At 45.0% G+C, this 18,912-nt stretch overlaps 1 protein-coding gene across 1 annotated transcript in view; it reads right to left on the reverse strand.

Moving 5' to 3' along the window:
• Positions 1-18,912, reverse strand: part of LOC118101836 (thyrotropin-releasing hormone-degrading ectoenzyme) — a 109,238-nt gene that overhangs the window by 88,826 nt on the left and 1,500 nt on the right. The window contains exons 1-3 of the mRNA XM_035147858.2: positions 18,055-18,912; positions 13,969-14,213; positions 4,357-4,633 (exon numbers count right to left, since the gene is read on the reverse strand). The exon at positions 18,055-18,912 is cut by the window's right edge and continues 1,500 nt beyond it. Coding sequence (XP_035003749.2) covers positions 4,357-4,633; positions 13,969-14,213; positions 18,055-18,549 — 1,017 coding nt within the window. The 5' untranslated portion in view covers positions 18,550-18,912. The remainder of the gene's footprint in view (positions 1-4,356; positions 4,634-13,968; positions 14,214-18,054) is intronic.

The following is an 18,912-nucleotide window of genomic DNA, read 5'->3' on the forward strand; positions in this document are numbered from 1 at the left end:
GATCTCACACTTCATCTGGAATCTGTCCTTCCACGGTGTTTCAGTCCTGGTGACTGATCAGACATGGAACAGCAGGGACACGTCCTCCTGTCTATAGATGTTCATGTCTTCTTCACGGTTCCCTGCAGAGAAACCAAACCCCGACCGGCTTATCTGTCTCCGTGTTCCGTCTTCAGCTCCGACGCTGATAAGGATGATGCAGTACGCGTTTTCAGAGCTGATTGTTTCCTGTGAATTTAAATTATGAGCTGATGTGTTTTGACAGCGACAACTTCTTTTACGTTTTAAAGCCCTGGATACTTAACCTGTATCCGTTGTATTGTTTGCCTCCACAAACTTCAGTCTTTTCAATTTTTATTCCAGATTCATATGTGACCTTTGACCTTTGACCACCCAGATCTTATCAGTTAATCAATGAGTCTAAGTGACATTTGTGGTGAATTAATAAAGAGGCATTTTGAAGATAACGTGTTCTCAAGGCAAAACAGAAAGTTTGTGTGGCCAACGTGACCTTGACCTTCGACCTTGACCTTCGACCTTCAACCATCAAAATCAAATCAATCCATCTCGGAGTCCAAATGTATATTTACACTAGATTTAAAGAAATTGGGTCAAAATGCTCCTGAGATGCTTCGTTCACAAGACCACGAACGAAGGTCACAGTGACCTTCACCTTGGACCAGTTGATCACAAGCAGGGGACGGACAGACATCTGAGAACATGGAGCCTCCGGCCTCTGACTGACGCTGCTGCAGAGGCTTAAAGAAACTAAATAAAGTCAAGTCATTGTCATGATTCAGTTCTTGTGAATTCATCGAAAATCACGGCTACAAACGAGTTAACGCAATCTAACAAGTGAATTAGGATCTAAGCTGGACAGGAAATTTGCAATTTTCTAAGTTAAATGAGACTTATAGGACTTTACCGCCAAGATAAATTAGAATATGAAGATTTGGAAGCAGCTTAATGTGCCTAAGTAATATCCTAGGTTTATAAGTGATTCAGCAATATCTGATTTCTTGGAAACGTCGTCTTCGTTTTGAGGGAAACTGGAGCTGATCCCGAAATCCTGGAAAATCCCTTAATTCATAACCGTGTGTTTGCTGCGACACCTGTAGAGTCTGAGCCCAGAGAAGGTTTTAACCTTCACGCTCTTTATTTACCCGAGAGATGAAAGTGAAACCAGAGAAGTGGGAGCGTCGGCCTCTGGTGAGTTAAAGTGAGAAGGACGAAAAAAATAAAGATTAATTTGTTCATTACGAAGACAAAGAAGATTCACAAGCCTGAATGGTTCCACCTTATTACTGCTCTGCACACGCACACGCGCACGCGCACGCGCACGCGCACGCACACGCACACACACACGCACACACACGCACACGCACACATACTGTTAGAGGTGGTGATAGTTATGAATGACCCAGATATGATTTGTCATTAAAGCAGCATTTCACTAAAATTATCTTTTAGTAACGAGGAGACACGAACTGCGTGTATATGTGTGTGAGTGTGTGTGTGTGTGTGTGTGTGTGTGTGTGTGTGTGTGTGTGTGTGTGTGTGTGTGTGTGTGTGTGTGTGTGTGTGTGTGTGTGTGTGTGTGTGTGTGTACGCTGCAGTGCTGTCCTTGAGCTTCTGGCAGACGAGATGGATGAGCTGTAATTACACCGATAGAGAGATGATCGGAGGAGTGGAGGAGGAAGAGGGAGGAGGAGGAGGAGGAGGAACAAGGTCGTGCATGTATTCGTCCTTGTGTGAGAACGCTGATGCGTGCGTGTGCATATATCTGTTTTAAATCTTGTTGTGGTTACAGGATATCCGACAAATCACAATCAGAAAACAAACACAATAGAAAATGATGACGCCTGGACATAAAAGCAGAAACCTGATGGCGTCTTCTACCGGTCGCTAGGAAACATCAACGTGTCCGCCATGTTGGACCAAAACTGGACAACACCAAAGTGTCTTGATCACCGCCCGTTGGCCGGCTGCAGTATAGATCATAAACTGAGCATCCTCCATGTTAGTGGAAATGGACCAAACTAAATAAGACTCACTGAGACTCAGAGGTTTACGTCCTCCCATCCAGACGCTCCTGAAGACTTCAGTGCTCACACGACTGATCGGGGAGAAGTTATTAAATCACGTCGACCTCTATGCAAAGGAAAGTCAATTATCTCATATCTCAAGACGCCACTGTTATCTCGAGTTCACATCTTAACGAGCGTGTTATGCTGAGATCACACTTGCTGCCGTCTGACTCCGTTGTTTCATCCTCAGATAATAATCTTATCTGAGGAGTTCGACTCTGGAGATTTTGAACGTGTCAGAGATGAGAAACCGATATGAGCATTTGATTAAGACACATCAGGAGATATCGAGCATTGTTTTCCTGTGATAAAAACTCAAACTTGTCATTTTATCAAGATGACAAAGTGCGTTGGTGAGACCTACATGACTTTACCGCCTCATTATCGCCTGACAGCAGATGGTGATCTTATTAAGCTTCGTAACGAGGATTCTCCAGTGAGTTATTACTGTACTTGCTCCGCAGAGCTGAGGACTTGTGAAAGACGGATGAGCAGAGATAACAGAGGCCAAGTTGCTCTGGTTTATAGACCCTAAAGACACAGGATCCTGCACTTCCCATGATGCAACAGGTCTGCAACGCCTCTGTTAAACCCGCTCTACCTGGTAGTTCCGACATCTTTCCGCCTGTTGCTCTCAGGGGGGGGGGGGGTTTCTAAACCGGAGCTGAGACGAAACTCCGTCACAGTCACAGAGAACATTATACAGCGATGAAGAAGTCATTTGACAGGTTCTATTCACTGAAGAAGGTCAAAGTTCCCTGGTAGATATTAAATAAAGGTGAAATAACATTCTTGAAGTTTTCCTCGAGCATAAAAGCAAACAGACAGACGACCTGTATCGACTTCATGGGAGCGTTTGTCGATCTGTTCTTAAAACTTCTGAAACCAAACCAGCTGACATCTGTCATTACACAAGCCCCGCCCACTTCAAACCAGTAAGAACAGTCAGGATCTCAAATACACGAATCTGTGACGTGACAAAATGCTGGGCCCAGATTTCGCCAACCAGTGAATCTGGAATCGTCACCAGTTCAACTTTTAGGTTTGAATTCTTACTATTTCTGGTTAAAGTGGCAGAAACTGGATGTTTTGAACATTTCTTCACTTTTAGCTGCTTCTTAAAGTTGTTGCCGGTGGTTTATTAGACATTTATCGGGGGAGGAGAACTCAACACCTCTTTTTAACCAGTTCCTCGGGGGGGAAACTCAGTGGTGTGTGTAAAATGTTTAAAGTTTCCCTTGAAGGCTCCTCTCACTGCTGACCTCTTTTCTCTGGTTATCTTGGGATATGAAGCCGTTATTCCCCAATCAAAACTTCATTATGCTGATTATTATCTGAAGATAAGAACTGCTGCTCATATTTAGTGTCTCAACCCCAGAGACACAGATTTAATCATTTAAAAAAAAATACAGTTTAGAGGTGATGGGGCTTCAATGCACCGTTAGGTTTGGAGGTGTCACTCGTCTCCATCACTTTAACGATGAGTCGTTCCTCTCGGCCTCGAGACGACAGAGGAGAAAAGAAGAAGCCGACACAGGATCGACAATATTTGGTGTTTGATACGTAATTAAATCATTAAATAAACCTCCCGGGAGACGTGATTTAAAAAAATAAATAAGAGCATCACCATCATTTCGTATCTGAGCAAAAGGAAATCATTTAAGTTGGGAGATAAAAGTCAGAGAAGTGACTTTGTAAAGACGTTGTTTGCTCGGTTCAGTTATTTTTATCTGCCCGAGTTTTTAATTGATGTGTGAAAGTCGTTTTACTCTTTCTTCTTGTCTGTGTTGTCTTGTTTTCACTATTGTCTCGTCATCTGCAGCAAACACGACACGACAGAAACACTCTGTTCAAAAAAGCTTTTTGAAAACCAGCTCTCATCAAACTTTAGCCTTAAAAAGAGAGAATCATTTATACCAATATTAGATATATTGGCCTATATTATATATTCAAATAATAAGAAGACGTCATTATCAAATCCTTATGATGAAGAGATGTAATTGAGGCTTTTTTTAATAGTATATTTTACACTTTAACCATAAACCTTATTATATATAACTACATATTCAACATTTTATATGTAAAATGTGAATATAAATATTTTCGTCATTGTTTATTCTCTAAATTAAAAGTTTTAATCCCGTTCTCATATCGACATATAACAGCAAACATAAACCCATCAGTGAAAGGATAATATTGTATATTTAAGCTGCAGACTCCCAGCAGCCCCCTTGTTCCCTCCCCGTGTTTGGCGTGTGGAGGGACTGACCGTCACGCCGCTGTCGGTCTGCGTCTCCTTGTAGGTGAAGTTGCAGACGGCCCAGGCCAGGTAGTACGTGGACATGCGAGGCGTCCGGGCGAAGCGATTGGTCACAAAGCCGTCGTCGTCCGCCAGCGAGCTGCTCTCGACGGGCATGTTGGACAGCGAGGTGTACTGCGGGTCGTGGTGGAGGGTGAGGGAGAACGTGGCCTTGTAGACGGGCTCGTCGAAGCAGGGGAAGGCCTTCCGGGCGTGGATCGGACTGAACTGAGTCACAGCCAAGTAACTGAGGGACAGACGGAAGAGAACGTGTTAATAATCACACAGAGAAAGACGACAGTGCAGAGAAGGGGCCACAGAGTGAAATGTACGCAGGTGCATTGTGGGAGTAAACAGATTTTCTGACAACACTATAAAATGTGACTCTCTTTCTCTAACCGGGACGTCGTTGTGAGTAATGATCTATTTCGGCTTCGGAGCAGAACAACGAGTCTTCACACACCTGAACATCGGCCAGAACAATATGGATCTTCTGTCAGATAAGGTCTCATTTTAAAAGTCGGTCCAGTTCAAGTCGCTGTAATAACACGGCGAAGCTGCTGGAGCCTGTATTGGCAGAGTGTGTGTGTCGTAATCAAACAGCTGTCAGCGCGGTCACGAGAGGCGGCTGCAGGAGGATGATGGGCAAATGAAAACCAGGATCCTCCATCACGGCTGACGGCGCCACACCCGGCGAGGCGGCGTCTGAATTCACTTTTCATTGGTACGAAGCCATTTCCTCTCGTAACAGTTACAGTTTCACAGTGAATTAAAGGTCCTCACGGGTCCATTCAGCTCCGAGGAACCACGACTCGGCCGTGTCCAAATCATTTTCAGTCTAATTAGGTCAAGGCAGGGTCCCCCCCCCCCTTCCTATTACCACGAGTCCTGGGTCTTATTCTGTCCTTTTCCACAAATCCTCTCATTCCCATTTATGTCTCCTTTCTTTTTTCCTTTTATCATTTTCTACAATTACTCTTTCCTCCTCCTCTTCTTCCTCCTCCTCCTCCTGCTGCTCCTCCCTCTGTCTCTCTCTCCCTCTCTCTCTCTCTCTCTCTTCTCTCTCTCTCTCTCTCTCTCTCTCTCTCTCTCTCTCTCTCTAACCTCTCCTTCCTTCCAGGTCCCTGAGTCAGTAAATTACCGTCATCACAAAAGACGAGTGATGACACAGAACAAAAGGAGCTTTGAGCTGTTCCCACACTTTGATCTCATTGGTCGGCTTCAGATTGGACCCGACTCCAGACGATGTTCAGAAACCATCTTTGAGAATCGCCAAAACTAACATATAGACCCAGTTTTCAAAATGTCCGAAAATACGGGTTATAAAAGACATAACTCACTTGTTTCAGCCTCATTGATCAAATAATCAAATCAATCCAAATACATTTGCCCATATTTGGTTTCCATTAAAGCTCCATATGTCTTTTTGGTTTGGTCCTAGTTCCGTCTGATAACATGGAGGAGGCAGGATTCATGCGACGCGCTCACTGATTTGTTACATCGAGAGTTTAATTCAAGAAGAGACGTAGAAAAGGAACCTGTCCGTCTTTCAGAGTAAAACCTCATGAAACCATCACATCAGCAAAGTTCGGCCCAGAATCCAAATGAAGTCATTAGAGGAAGTTGGTTAAAGAGCAACTGCAGCTGCGTTGAATTAAACATGAAATGACCCACAATGCACTGCGTCGGATTCTGATTCACCTGGTTGAGAACATGTGAGGGGCTGTTTGTGTTTGAAGCTGCCAGGTGCATCATGGGAGAAACGACAGGTTGAACCGGAGTTCTGGGAGTTAGAGGATAATCTCGGTGAAGTCGGAGCAGACGGGTTTTTACATAAAAACATTTTCTTCTTGTTCCGAATGAAAAACGTCGTCGACAGAGAAAAGATAATCCAAAATAAACAGCAGGAAACTTTCTGTTTCCCGACGACTTCTTTAAGCCGAGTTTCAGGATTCGGTATCGGAGCTTTGTTGAGTCACCTGACAGACGCAGGGAGACGTTCAAACTCAGAGAATTAATCCCTGTGGAAACTTTGCTATCGCACTCACACCTTTTACTGTTTGTGGAGATGAAAGAAAGGAAGGAGACAGAGGAGGAGGAGGAGGAGGAGGAGGAGGAGAGGAGAGGAAGCGGCTGAAGACGAGAGGATGAAGGGTGGATGAGTCTCAGGTAACATCATCATAACACACTGTGACTGACTGAGGAAGCTTTCACACCTGGTTTGTTTCAGACCTTCAGACTTTACAGGTGGAGGAAGAGGAGGATAAGAGAGGGATGAACGATGAAGAGGAGGAGGAGGATGGACGAGGTGGAGACGAGGATGAGGAGAGCAGAGGAAGAGGAGGATAAGAGAGGGATGAACGAGGAAGAGGAGGAGGAGGATGGACGAGGTGGAGACGAGGATGAGGAGAGCAGAGGAAGAGGAGGATAAGAGAGGGATGAACGATGAAGAGGAGGAGGAGGATGGACGAGGTGGAGACGAGGATGAGGAGAGCAGAGGAAGAGAAGAAAGACAAGAAGGGATGGAAGAGGAGGACGACATGAGGAAGAACAGGATGGAGGGAAAATGCTCGTATTGGAAAAGATGAAGAAAGAAATAAAGAAGGTGATAAAAGAGAAGACGAAACAGGAGGATGAAAAAGAAGGGAGGAGAAGGAGCTACGTTTCCCAGAATGCACTGCAAGCCAACCAGCTACAACAGCTCTCAGTTTTCACTTCACTTCATTATTTGTTCTGATGAGAATCATTCAGCGGAGAGAGAGAGAGAGAGAGAGAGAGAGAGAGAGAGAGAGAGAGAGACAGGGGGGGGGAGTAAAGGAGGAGGAGAGAGAGAAAAAGAGACAATGGATCGAAAGAAGAGAGGAGACAGAGGAAGGAGGGGAGACAGATGAAAAGAAGGAGTGAGAGGAGATGAAAGGAGGAGTGGAAGAGGTGGAGAAGGAGAAAACATAATGATGGAGGGAGGGGGGGAGGTGAAGAATGGAGTAGGGGAGAAATATGAATAATAAACAGGGCGAACGAGGCAGACGTAGACAGAGAGAGAGAATAATGGAGAAAGCCTGAGAGGGACGAGATAAAGAGAGAATCTATTAGAGAGGAGGATGAGTCTGTAACACACACGCACACAAACACAGACACACACACACATACACACACATATACACAAACACAGACACGTACACACACATGACATCCTGCAGGTTGTCCACGGTCGCTGCTGTCAAGGTAACACTTGTTGTCACAGTAATCCTGATTGACAACCAAGTCAACAGTGATGCACCGGAAAACACAATACAACAAAACACAACACACACACACACCCACACACACACACACAAGCACACACTTACACTCACACACATGCACATAAACACAAACACACTCTTGCATGAATTCATTCGGCAACGATTTGCTTCTTCTCCTGAACGGCAGCAGAAAAATGGAAATTACATAATTTCCCGCTGTAATGTTTTGCTATTATTTGTGTTAAGATACCGGTGAGTGACACACACACACACACAGACACACAAAGTGAGAGCGTAACACACACCTCATCCAGATTCAGATCTGTGACCGAAGAAAAAAACTGTTGAGTCAGGTGGTTGTGTGTGTGTGTGTGTGTGTGTGTGTGTGTGTGTGTGTGTGTGTGTGTGTGTGTGTGTGTGTGTGTGTGTGTGTGTGTGTCGCTTGTGCAGATATAGTTTTACACAGGAAGCCGGTGAAGAGGCTGATTCATCACCGTTGCTATAAAAACATGCGAGTGACGGAGGACATGGTTACGATCAGATTTCGTTTCTGCTCTTCTATTTAGGGAGCGAGGGGAGGAGCCGAGGATGGAGGAGATAAGAGAGGGGAGGAAGGTGAGGATAGGGGGAGATAAGGAGGTGAGGTAGGGGAGATAAGGGAAGGGGAGGGCGATAAGGAGGCGGTGGTTGGACTTCCTGCTCCTTCCTGACCCGCTGATGAGCTCATACAGGTGAAAACAGATTCAGTCACTGAGCTCAAACCTCAAACTGTCAAAGAAACGTTAGGCTAACTGGTAAGGGGCGGGGCTTGTTACTTATCGTTACTTAGTCCTCGTGTCTGTGTTGAAACTGTGAGGATTAAAAACATGAAGGATCTTCTCTTTACCGTTGATGCTGAATATTCCTGAAACTCAGATTTTATCAAATCAAACCAAACCCACTTGAGATCCAGTGGAGAAGTTTTTCATCAGACCGGAGCTGCGTCTCTTTAACGAGGAGCCGACCTGCAGTTAACGAGGAGTCTGACCGCTAACGAGGCCGGGTTTGATGAGGCGTTAATGAGACAGACGGATGGTTAACGAAGGCTAGGTGAGAGTTTGAATTTTAATACTGAGCAGAGAGAAGCTGAATGGTCAACAGATCACTTCTGTCTCTCTGTCTGTCTGTCTGTCTGTCTGTCTGTCTGTCTGTCTGTCTGTCTGTCTGTCTGCTGTCTCTCTCTCTCTCTCTCTCTCTCTCTCTCCCTCTCTCTCTCTCTCTCTCTCTCTCTCTCTCTCTCTCGCTCTAATCGAGTGTTGAGATGAGATGTTTCAGATCGATGTGGCACCCCCCCCCCGCTCTGCGACGTGTGTGTCAGAGGGTAACCTATCTAACATGGCAGTCAACTGAGGCAACTTAATAAATCTATTCGTTCTCTGAGCTTTTAAAACTCAAAATCACTCAGGAGGAGGAGGAGGAGGAGGAGGAGGAGGAGGAGGAGGAGGAGGAGGAGGAGGAGGAGGAGGAGCTGAGCGATGAAGGTCTTCGCAAATCCAAGATGTCGGCTTTGACCGGAGCAGAAACTGTGAGACTCTGTTCATATTTCGGACTCTTCATCAGCGAGGTCTGAACACACTGTTCATTAAGATGGACGCCATGACAGCTCCAGAAGGTGAAGCCAAAGGATCTACATCGCCCCCTGGTGGCTGGCTGCAATATGGGTCATAAGCCCCCTCCTCCATGTTAGCAGATGGGACAGCAGACGTCAGAAATCCTCACTGTCTGATAATAAACTGCTGTATCGTCCAGTCTGCAGAAGTGTGGCTGCTCAGAGAATGTTATACAACCCCCTCTGTATACAAACTGTACATCACCACTACCATCTGACATCAGACGCCTCCAAAAACAACCAGTTCCTGCCGTCGCAGTAGAGTTTAGTGTAAAATGTCCTTAACAGAAAACAGGTTCCTCACCTACGACCTATACGCCGTCACATGACTGAGTTATTAACCTTTAAAATCGTGTTCGTATCGTCTTCCTAACGTGTTGGTTTGTGCAGATGTTTGTACAGATGTTTGTACAGATGTTTGTACAGATGTTTGTACTTGTGTAGCTCCTATTGTATTTTTATCTGCACTTCGTCTTTCTGCTGCTCTGTGACTTTTCTACCTCGGATCAATGAAGAGGTTTCTCATCTGAACATCTCACTGATGGTATCGCTCAGTGAAGTGAGTGGATGAGATAACAGAGCTGAGCTGAACACAGCGAGAAAAAGGATTAGAACTGACAAAGATCTTCTAGATATTCATGTTTAGAGATTTGACTTATTTCAGATTAATCTACGGATCAATTTCTTCACTAATAAAAGCAGTTTTATCTATAAACATTCTCAGTTTACTGGAAAGTCCCACGAGTCCAACGAGGACGTGTAACGTGCACAAACCTCAGTTTTGAGCTCAAAGGAAGTAATTTCCATGTATTGATTTATTCTTTGTGTTCTTTTGAAGTCTGACAGTGAAACTTACTAATAATAGAAGTTGTATGTTGTTCATTCTGTGTTTGTATTTGTTTTTCAAAGGATTTAACCTGAGTCACATACAACAACAGTCATTAGTTCATAGTTTGTAGCAAACAGCTGTAAAAAAAATACCTTATACCTTGTTTGTTTTTTAAATGCACTGATATCAGATCTGTACTCGGTATCGGCTGATACACAAAGTCCAGGTATCGGAATCTGTATCAGGTGTGTCACATCTTGTCATTCCACAAGGTCACTACACAATATTTAACACAACACAGGATGTTTTGAACAAAGTGGCTGTTTGAATTTCCATCAAACCAATTTCACATCTTCAGATGTTTTGTCCAAAAAACTGTTTATTATCATGTAAATTGAACAAATACATAAAATCGTCACGTTTTAGAGGCTGAAATTTGTATAATAATAACTCCCACGATTAATCAACTACACAAACATTGTTGTCAGCTAATTGTCGCAGCAACAAACATGTTGATTCTGCTGTTGATTGAGAGAAAAGTGGAGTTTTTTTGGACCCAAACTGCAGCTGATCGCAGCCAGAGAAGTCGCTTTTCAAGCTCCTGTGGTGTGACTGTCTGCACACCATGAATTTCTGTGATAATTATAATCATTATAATTAACGTTGATTATAATCATGCAAAACATTAGTCAAAAAACATAATCTGTGAGCAACCTGACAAATGTGCCGTTAAAATAGAGCCTGACTGTGTTTGGAGAGGAACGACTTTCCTGTACATCAGTATTGACGTGTCTGTTTTTATCCTGTTCTGATGTCGTGTGTCGCGTGTTGTGTGTCGCGTGTTGTGTGTTGTGTGACTGGGTCAGTGGACTGTGCACAAACACACAAACTGCAGCTGAACTGGTTTTAATGAGACGTCAACGTTCAAGCTATCGTTACATTGTTTGCATAAAGATCAATACAAAGCTCTGTCTGTGTGTGTGTGTGTGTGTGTGTGTGTGTGTGTGTGTGTGTGTGTGTGTGCATACATGTCTGTGTGCATGGTTGTGTGTGTGTGTGTGTGTGCATGTCTGCGTGCATGTGTGTGTGCATGTGTGTGTGCATGTGTGGGGTAATTAATTTTCCCCCTCCCAGCATTTAAGCATTTAAGCCCAGCCTGGGGTTTGTAGTATCTTTGGATTTTAAGCAAATCTCAGAGTGGAGCGTGTGTGTGTGTGTGTGTGTGTGTGTGTGTGTGTGTGTGTGTGTGTGTGTGTGTGTGTGTGTGTGTGTGTGTGTGTGTGTGTGTGTGTGTGTGTTAGCATTAGCCGCACCACTGCATCAAGCCAATCCTCAAGCGAACAGTCAGCTTTGTACACACAGTAGAAATCCCCCAACACCTTCGGTACATTTTGTAAAACTTCCTTCAGAATAAAATGATTATTTTTTAAATGATCAGCTGGTTACTCATCAGATTATATTTATTATTTATTATTAATCAACCCAGACCGGCTCCTTTTTAAAGACTGTTAGTCATAGATTTTTATATTTTTCTGTCTGAATTTTAAATCATCTTTAATCAGCTGAATCCAACACTACAGGTTTTATGTATTTACTTCTCATCACTTCCCCTCCTCCCTGTCACATTGATTTCAGTTCTCATTCATTTCTGATGTCGTCGCCTCATTAGTAAAACTTTTCTTTTCTGGGACCAGGTTTCTCTCGGCTGCTGCATTAAATGTGTAACCACCAGGTTGTTGCACTGGGATCGAGCTCTGCTGGTTCATCAGCTGCTGCATCGATCCGGCATCGATCCCAACAGCAGCCGACACCGACTGTGGGACCAGCGATACTGAGATCTCAGCCCAGCGTGTGTTCAAAGTGTCTTCATGTCTCGATGTTGAGTCACAGAAAATCGGATAAACATCTTTTATTTATTGGGTTTTCAGCTCCAGCAACATTATATCAGCAAAAGATGCTAATTTATGTGTTTCCCACATTTCAACGAGGCTGAATATGAGGAAACTGGAGGAGAAATCAGTGAAGCATGAAAGCTACGCTAATATTAGTAAAGAGAACATTAAGTCAATTTGCAGATTTGAATGAGCCGTCACTGTCTCTCTTTCTGTTTCACATACACAGCGTCTGGTTTCATCCTCAAATTAAGTTCAGTCGTTTCTGAGGTCCAGAAGAATTAAAGTCGACTTAAACACTTTTGAACTGGAGGGACGTCAGGACTGTTTTAAATCCATACGACTGTGATCCAGTCTGTGGTTTCCTGTGTTGACCTGTGTGCACTGACTCTGATGACATCACAGGGTTCTCTCTCTGACTCTGATGACATCACAGGGTTCTCTCTCTGACTCTGATGACATCACAGGGTTCTCTCTCTGACTCTGATGACATCACAGGGTTCTCTCTCTGACTCTGATGACATCACAGGGTTCTCTCTCTGACTCTGATGACATCACAGGGTTCTCTCTCTGACTCTGATGACATCACAGGGTTCTCTCTCTGACTCTGATGACATCACAGGGTTCTCTCTCTGACTCTGATGACATCACAGGGTTCTCTCTCTGAGGAGCAGAACCGCTGAGAGAACGTCTGAGCTGCAGCGACGTGACGCTCACAGTTCGAGGTCTTTTGGTGAGAAAATAATGATAACGGCTGTTCAACAGTTTTCAATGTTTTCTTCAGATATTATCGTGATTCCAGCTTTTTCTTATCATTGATTCATTTCATTGTAAAATTTATATCTTATGACTTCAGGGACAATTCATCAACGTTATTAAATCTGAAAACACGACGCTGGGTCCTGAACTACACATGGACGTTAAGATCTAAACTAACTAGTAGTATTAAGGGCCCACTGGTTATAGACATAAATATGTATTTCTTTATCTCTAGAAAATGCAACACAGAGAAATGATTATTTAAAACTTCAGAATAAAAAGCTCCAGTGGCTCATGAGTTCTTCTCGGTCCAATCAGAGTGAGCCTCCGCTGATGTCATTATTTAACAACGATGTTGTGGTTCTGCAATAAGTGGAAGAGACGTTGATCAAATGTTCTGTTGTTGAGGTGAAACACACACACACACACACACACACACACACACACACACACACACACACACACCCCACACACACACCCCCACACACACACACACACAAACACCCACACACACACACAAACACCCACACACACACACACACACACACACACACACACACACACACCCCCACACACACACACACACAAACACCCACACACACGCACACACCCCCACACACACACAGACTGAGGCCACAAACTCATGCATGAAATAATAAATGTATCACAGTCTGTTTCCCATCAGCACCGTGGGGAAGAAATCTGATGTGGAAACAACTCTGCAGCAGATGCTTATGGGAAATTCATAAGGAGGGAGTGAGTGGTGTTTGTGTGTGGTTTGAGATGGGGAACACACACACACACACACACACACACACACACACACACAGTTAATCAATGTCGTGGATGTGAAGCTTTGACCTTTTCTCGTTGAACCACCTGCTGCTGCAGAAAACAGACGTGTGTTTCTCTTGGGCTGTGTTGTAGTGTGTATTGTGTGTGTGTGTGTGTGTGTGTGTGTGTGTGTGTGTGTGTGTGTGTGTGTGTGTGTTTCTGTCATAGGCTACCTCAGGGGACGAACCTCACACTAAAGACCAGTTAATTGGGGACAGCTTGTCCACTCGAAAAAAAAAAGCTGTGTCTCCAGTTGGGAAAACGCTGATATTTGCATCCGTGAGTCTCCGGTAAATGAATGAACGTCTATGTAGTGTGTGTATGTGTGTATGTGTGTTTGTGTGTTTGTGTGATTGTGTGTTTCGGTGCACGTACCGTTTCTCCCTCTGCAGCGTGTACGAGCTGCGGAAGAAGCCCAGCAGCTCGTCCTCGATGGCGGCGTCGAAGCTCACGTTCAGCCGGTACAACCTCATCGGCTTCATCTCGCGGTGCAGCACCACCACGTACATCTGATTGGCCGGGAAGGCGAAATGGCGGTGCACACGCATGACTCCGCCACCGGGCCGGTTGGCAGGACGACCACCGGCGCCGCCCTCAGCTGTCACGGACACCCGATCCACCTGGAGGAGGAAACGTCAGGATTTATTAATAAGCTGAACATATCTTTGACCTTAAGGAAGATTCTCTGCGAGGGAAAAATGTCAGATACAGGAAACTATCCACCGGAGCAAGGGAACCAAGTCCGGACTATTTATTACATGTCCCTCACCTGAGTTCATCTGTGTTGCCATGACAACTGTAACATGGAAACCAACTAATTGATCCTCACTGGAAACTTTTATCAATTGAACTGCACCGCTGATCAAAACACTGCACTTAGCCTCCCAGCGGGGGGGCGATGTTGGGGGGCTGACACTCAGCGCCCCCTGCAGTTCAGGTCAATCAGTGCAGTCACATGACGCAACCTGACGCTGCTCTGACGCTTTACAGGTTGGCAGCGGATTCGGAGCCTCAACAGTTTGTCGGATGGAAGCCGTTGCTTAGCAACACCTGATTCATTGCCAGCTGTTGTTGGAAAAGGTTGGACCTGTCGCCATGGTGACATGACAGGGACCACATGCACAACAAATGGTGGGTAAGAGGTTGCAGGTGGCTTGAACAAAAAAGTACTGAGAGGTGTAGTAGAGAAAATTCAGCAGAGCTCAGAGACCAACTGAAATCTTACAACCGGTAGCTGAGAGGGAAGAACGCAAAGATCTCAGGATGAAGAAGAGGAGCCGAAGACGTAGAAGACGAAGACGTCCACTTGGAAAGACGAGGAGGTTCCAGATCTTTTGGTGCTGAGGGCCGACGCCGGTGTGGATGAGCTGTAAACAACAACACTGATCTTTCCACAGCAGAGTTTATACGTCATGTCCCGCCTCCTGCTGCTCCACAGGCTCCGCCCCTGCTGCTCTACAGGCTCCGCCCCTCGCCTGGATGTTCCCACATGTTCCTGTTTGAACGAGTCGGGACCCGACAACCTGCTGCTGCTGCTTCACAGGACATATTTAAAAGATTCTTGGTTTGGACCAAAGTCCGTCTGCAAACCACAGGATTGGTCCGTTCTCCTGTTGAGACATTTGATTTGTGAATCTCTGACAAACTGGAAACGGTCCAGACCACATTGACTTTTGAAGGAATAAACCATCATCATAAATCATTCAGTTTTATAGGGCTTCTCCGCTGTGAGACAGGAGGGACGACAGAAATACATTTGCTTAAATTAAAGCAGCATTATGCAGCTATTTAAACCAACAGCCCTGGAAACCTTTTGATAGCACAATGACTTGTAATAGGCAGAATGGAGCCTCTTTATTTTCTGTCTGTGCCCTGAGCGTCTGTTCTGCCTCCAACTGACTGATTCAGCTCCAGCTGGTTGAAGAGTGGAGTCAATATTCAGCAGGAAACCGTTTAAATATGAAGAGTTGAGAATTGAGTTTGGTGGATTTGTTAAAGCGGCAGCTCTTCTGGTTCAGGAAGCAGAGGATCATGGGTAATATCCAGTGTTTAGTAGTGTTTTTAGTGAGGTCAAGTGATTGATTGAAAACCATGTGTGGCTGCTGATAAACTATTAAAGAATTAGAATGTCAACAGCCCTTAAAATCCAATCAAGCTGCAGCAGGTCTCACACACTCAGAAATGTCCCCTAAAGACGACTGATTGTTAAAATCAAGATACGTAAACATTTCTGTATTAAATCAACGAAAATGTTGAAAAATGCAACGTTAAAGAAAGAGAAATTAATTCCTGGATCCAAATCCTGATCCGCACGTTTCCTGGTCTTCAGAAAACAGAAGCTTCCTGTGGAGAAATCTGCACCAGCTGAAACTACATGAACTTTAGTTAAAGGACAAAACCTGGACGAGGATTAAACTGAAGATAATCACTGGAAATCTCCTCCAGCAGTGGGAACCATTATGAACCTCTGCGTCTCTAAACTGACACACATCGGCGAGCGTCAGCCAATCAAACGCTGCGTGTGCGTTGTGTGTGCGTTGTGTGTGCGTTGTGTGTGCGTCTGTATCTGTTGGTGTGACTGTGTGTTTGCTCTTTGATGAATGAAGTGATCGATCCGAGCAGAGAGGCTGCTGACACACAGGAAACGCTGGGGATTAAACTGATGCTTTTCAGGGTTTTCTGGCGAGTCAGCGAACGCGGCGCCGCGCGTCCCGGTAACTTCACATGTTCCGCTCGGCCCAAAAAAGCCTTTTAATTGTGTTGTTTGTTGGTTTGATATCTCGACCGATCGCCGTCAGACACCTGAACGAGGTTCTGCAGCAGTTTGAAAACAACAACGTTTCTTGGGCCGTTGAGCCACTCGAGTTTTTAAAGCTTCTGAGTTTCACCCGACGTTTTTAGATCTTTTCACTTTGTTTGTGCTGAACGTTGAATGTATTTTGTATTTGTGACATTTCTCCGGGTATAGAGCGCTGCAGGAGTGTTTTCCTTTCACCTGCTGCTCCTATTTTTGCCCACATTCTTGTTTTCTGGCCTTTTCCCATTCTTTTCATAATGCATTAGCTGTGAGAGCTCCTCAGGAGACCTGCCTTCCACCGAGCAACACCTCTTAATTCACACTGTGCTCACACACAAACACAAACGGGGCTGCGGGGTTTTTAATTGGCCTCGGCCCAAATTAGACAGATTCCTCCCTGAATCGCATTAGTGGAGATGACCGGCCCGAAGAATCACGTTGCTCAGGCGTTTCTCTGAGGCTTTCTCTCACCATGTGCTCGTCTCCAAAATTGGGCTGAAGCTGCAAGTTTGGCTGTTAATTAGCCTCGTTAAGGGAAACTCGGAGGCCAGATCTGGAAATAAACATTGTTTTGTGAGCGAGCCGCTTGTTTTCCAGCACGGAGACGAGGATGCAAACGAGGTGTTTGTTTGGAAAGAACCATCAGGAAAGTTAGGAGCAGCATCAACGTGCACGTATCCACGGGAACTGATGTACCTGTGCTTCAAGAAATCTGATTGGATCACAGAGGCAAGACGGCAGGATTTTCACATTAATGGCAAATATACCAAGTTGAGGAACTTGTATATAAATAAATAAATCAGACGCCTGAAGCTCAACTTTAAACCAAGTTCAGTTCAGTTTCAGCAGTTTGTCGTCTTTATCAGGCAAAAACAACACATGACCAGATTTCCTCTTAATCAACTACAGATATTTCTGGATTCCCTGAAAATGATTTATCGTTATTTCATCTCATTTCATCCTAAAGCCAAAGTTTCCATGTGTAAACTGTTACACAACTATTTCACCAGCCTGACGCCAAGCGAACCCTCCCAGTGAAACTGTTTCTCAATAATGTTTTGAGTTCTCAATCCTACGATGTGAAGAGCAAGGAGATAACGTATGTTTGGTCTTATACAAATATTAGTCGAGTTTCCTGATCAAAGCCCCGAGGGGATAAAAGCCTTTAGATTTTAAGGGATCAAAAGGTTTTTTCCTGTAGCAAAACCGTCAATATACTGACATTTTAATTGCTAATTTCACAGGATAAATTTACTCAGAGATCTGATCGTATTCTTCTAAAGAAAAGAAGAACCGATGGACTTTTCATTTTCGCAATGTCAGCAAACGCCAAAGACGGACTTACTTGCACTATTGTTTTTCTTTTTCTTTAGGTGTATATATATATTTTAGATATGTATATTTTATTTTAAATTTTGATTGAGCATTGTTATAAGAGAACCTGTGACCCAAGCATTTCATTGCAAGCGACTGCTTAATGTTATCGTTGTGCATATGACAATAAACTCTTGAATCTTGAATCTTGAATCTATGGTACATTTCTGTAAATGGTTCATCTTCTGAGTGAAAGACATCACTAAGCACAAAGTACATTCTAAATATCTATAAATATATTTCAGGTCTAGCACATTTCTGCCACAGAGAGTTTGTACAGGCCACCGTACCTCGAGGCGGTCGGCGTGCAGCACGATGAAGCGGGTGGCGTTGACGCACTCCAGCTCGATGCTGACCTCTCCGGAGAAGGTGAAGTTGTCCATGTAGACAGCGAGTCGCAGGTCATAGTGTCGTGGTCTCAGCGAGCCCGGCAGCCGCAAGTTCCTCCACGGCTGCACCACCTCCTCGTCCCCCCTCTCCCCAGTCCTCTCCCCCTTACTCCCATTCAACTTCGATGACCCTCCAGAACCCCGGGAACCCGACTCCCCCGTGGCTCCGTCACCGTTCTGCTCGCTGCACTCCTCAAAGCGAACGCTGAGCACCACGGCCACGGCTGTGACGATGATGAGGGTGAGGATGGACAGGGCGAAGCCCAACACCAGGCGTTTGTGCACCGTGATGTGGCGCTCGGTGGATCGAGGCCGGACCACCACGGACTCTGCCCACTGGTCCGAGAGGCCGCGACCATTTCGCATGGCGCCTGGGCTGCTGTCGTTTAGTCCCATTTAGCCAAAGTGTCACTTTAACAACAGAGAAATGTCCTCGAGGGTTAAAGTCTCAAACAGGTTCTGATTCATTTATCCTCGGGTCAGACTCCAGCTCAGTTACAGAGAATTGTTTTGATCGCTCCACAGATTCTGTAAACCTGACCTCTGACCTCAGCGCCGCTGGACGTCCTTCACCTCCGACTGGTGGAAAGTCAACTCCACGGCACGTCTTAGGTTTCAGGAAACAGAACTGACAAACCAGAGAGGGTGAGATGGTCGTGTGCGTTTGGGTTTTGCGGCGAGGGGAGAAAAAAAAAAATCAATGCAGCATGGCTTGATTTCAAGAGGAGGCTGAGAGGGAGGAGAAGGAGGAGGAGAAGG

This window comes from Hippoglossus stenolepis, chromosome 22 (genome assembly GCF_022539355.2).
Source record: "Hippoglossus stenolepis isolate QCI-W04-F060 chromosome 22, HSTE1.2, whole genome shotgun sequence".
Taxonomy (NCBI): Eukaryota; Metazoa; Chordata; class Actinopteri; order Pleuronectiformes; family Pleuronectidae; genus Hippoglossus; species Hippoglossus stenolepis.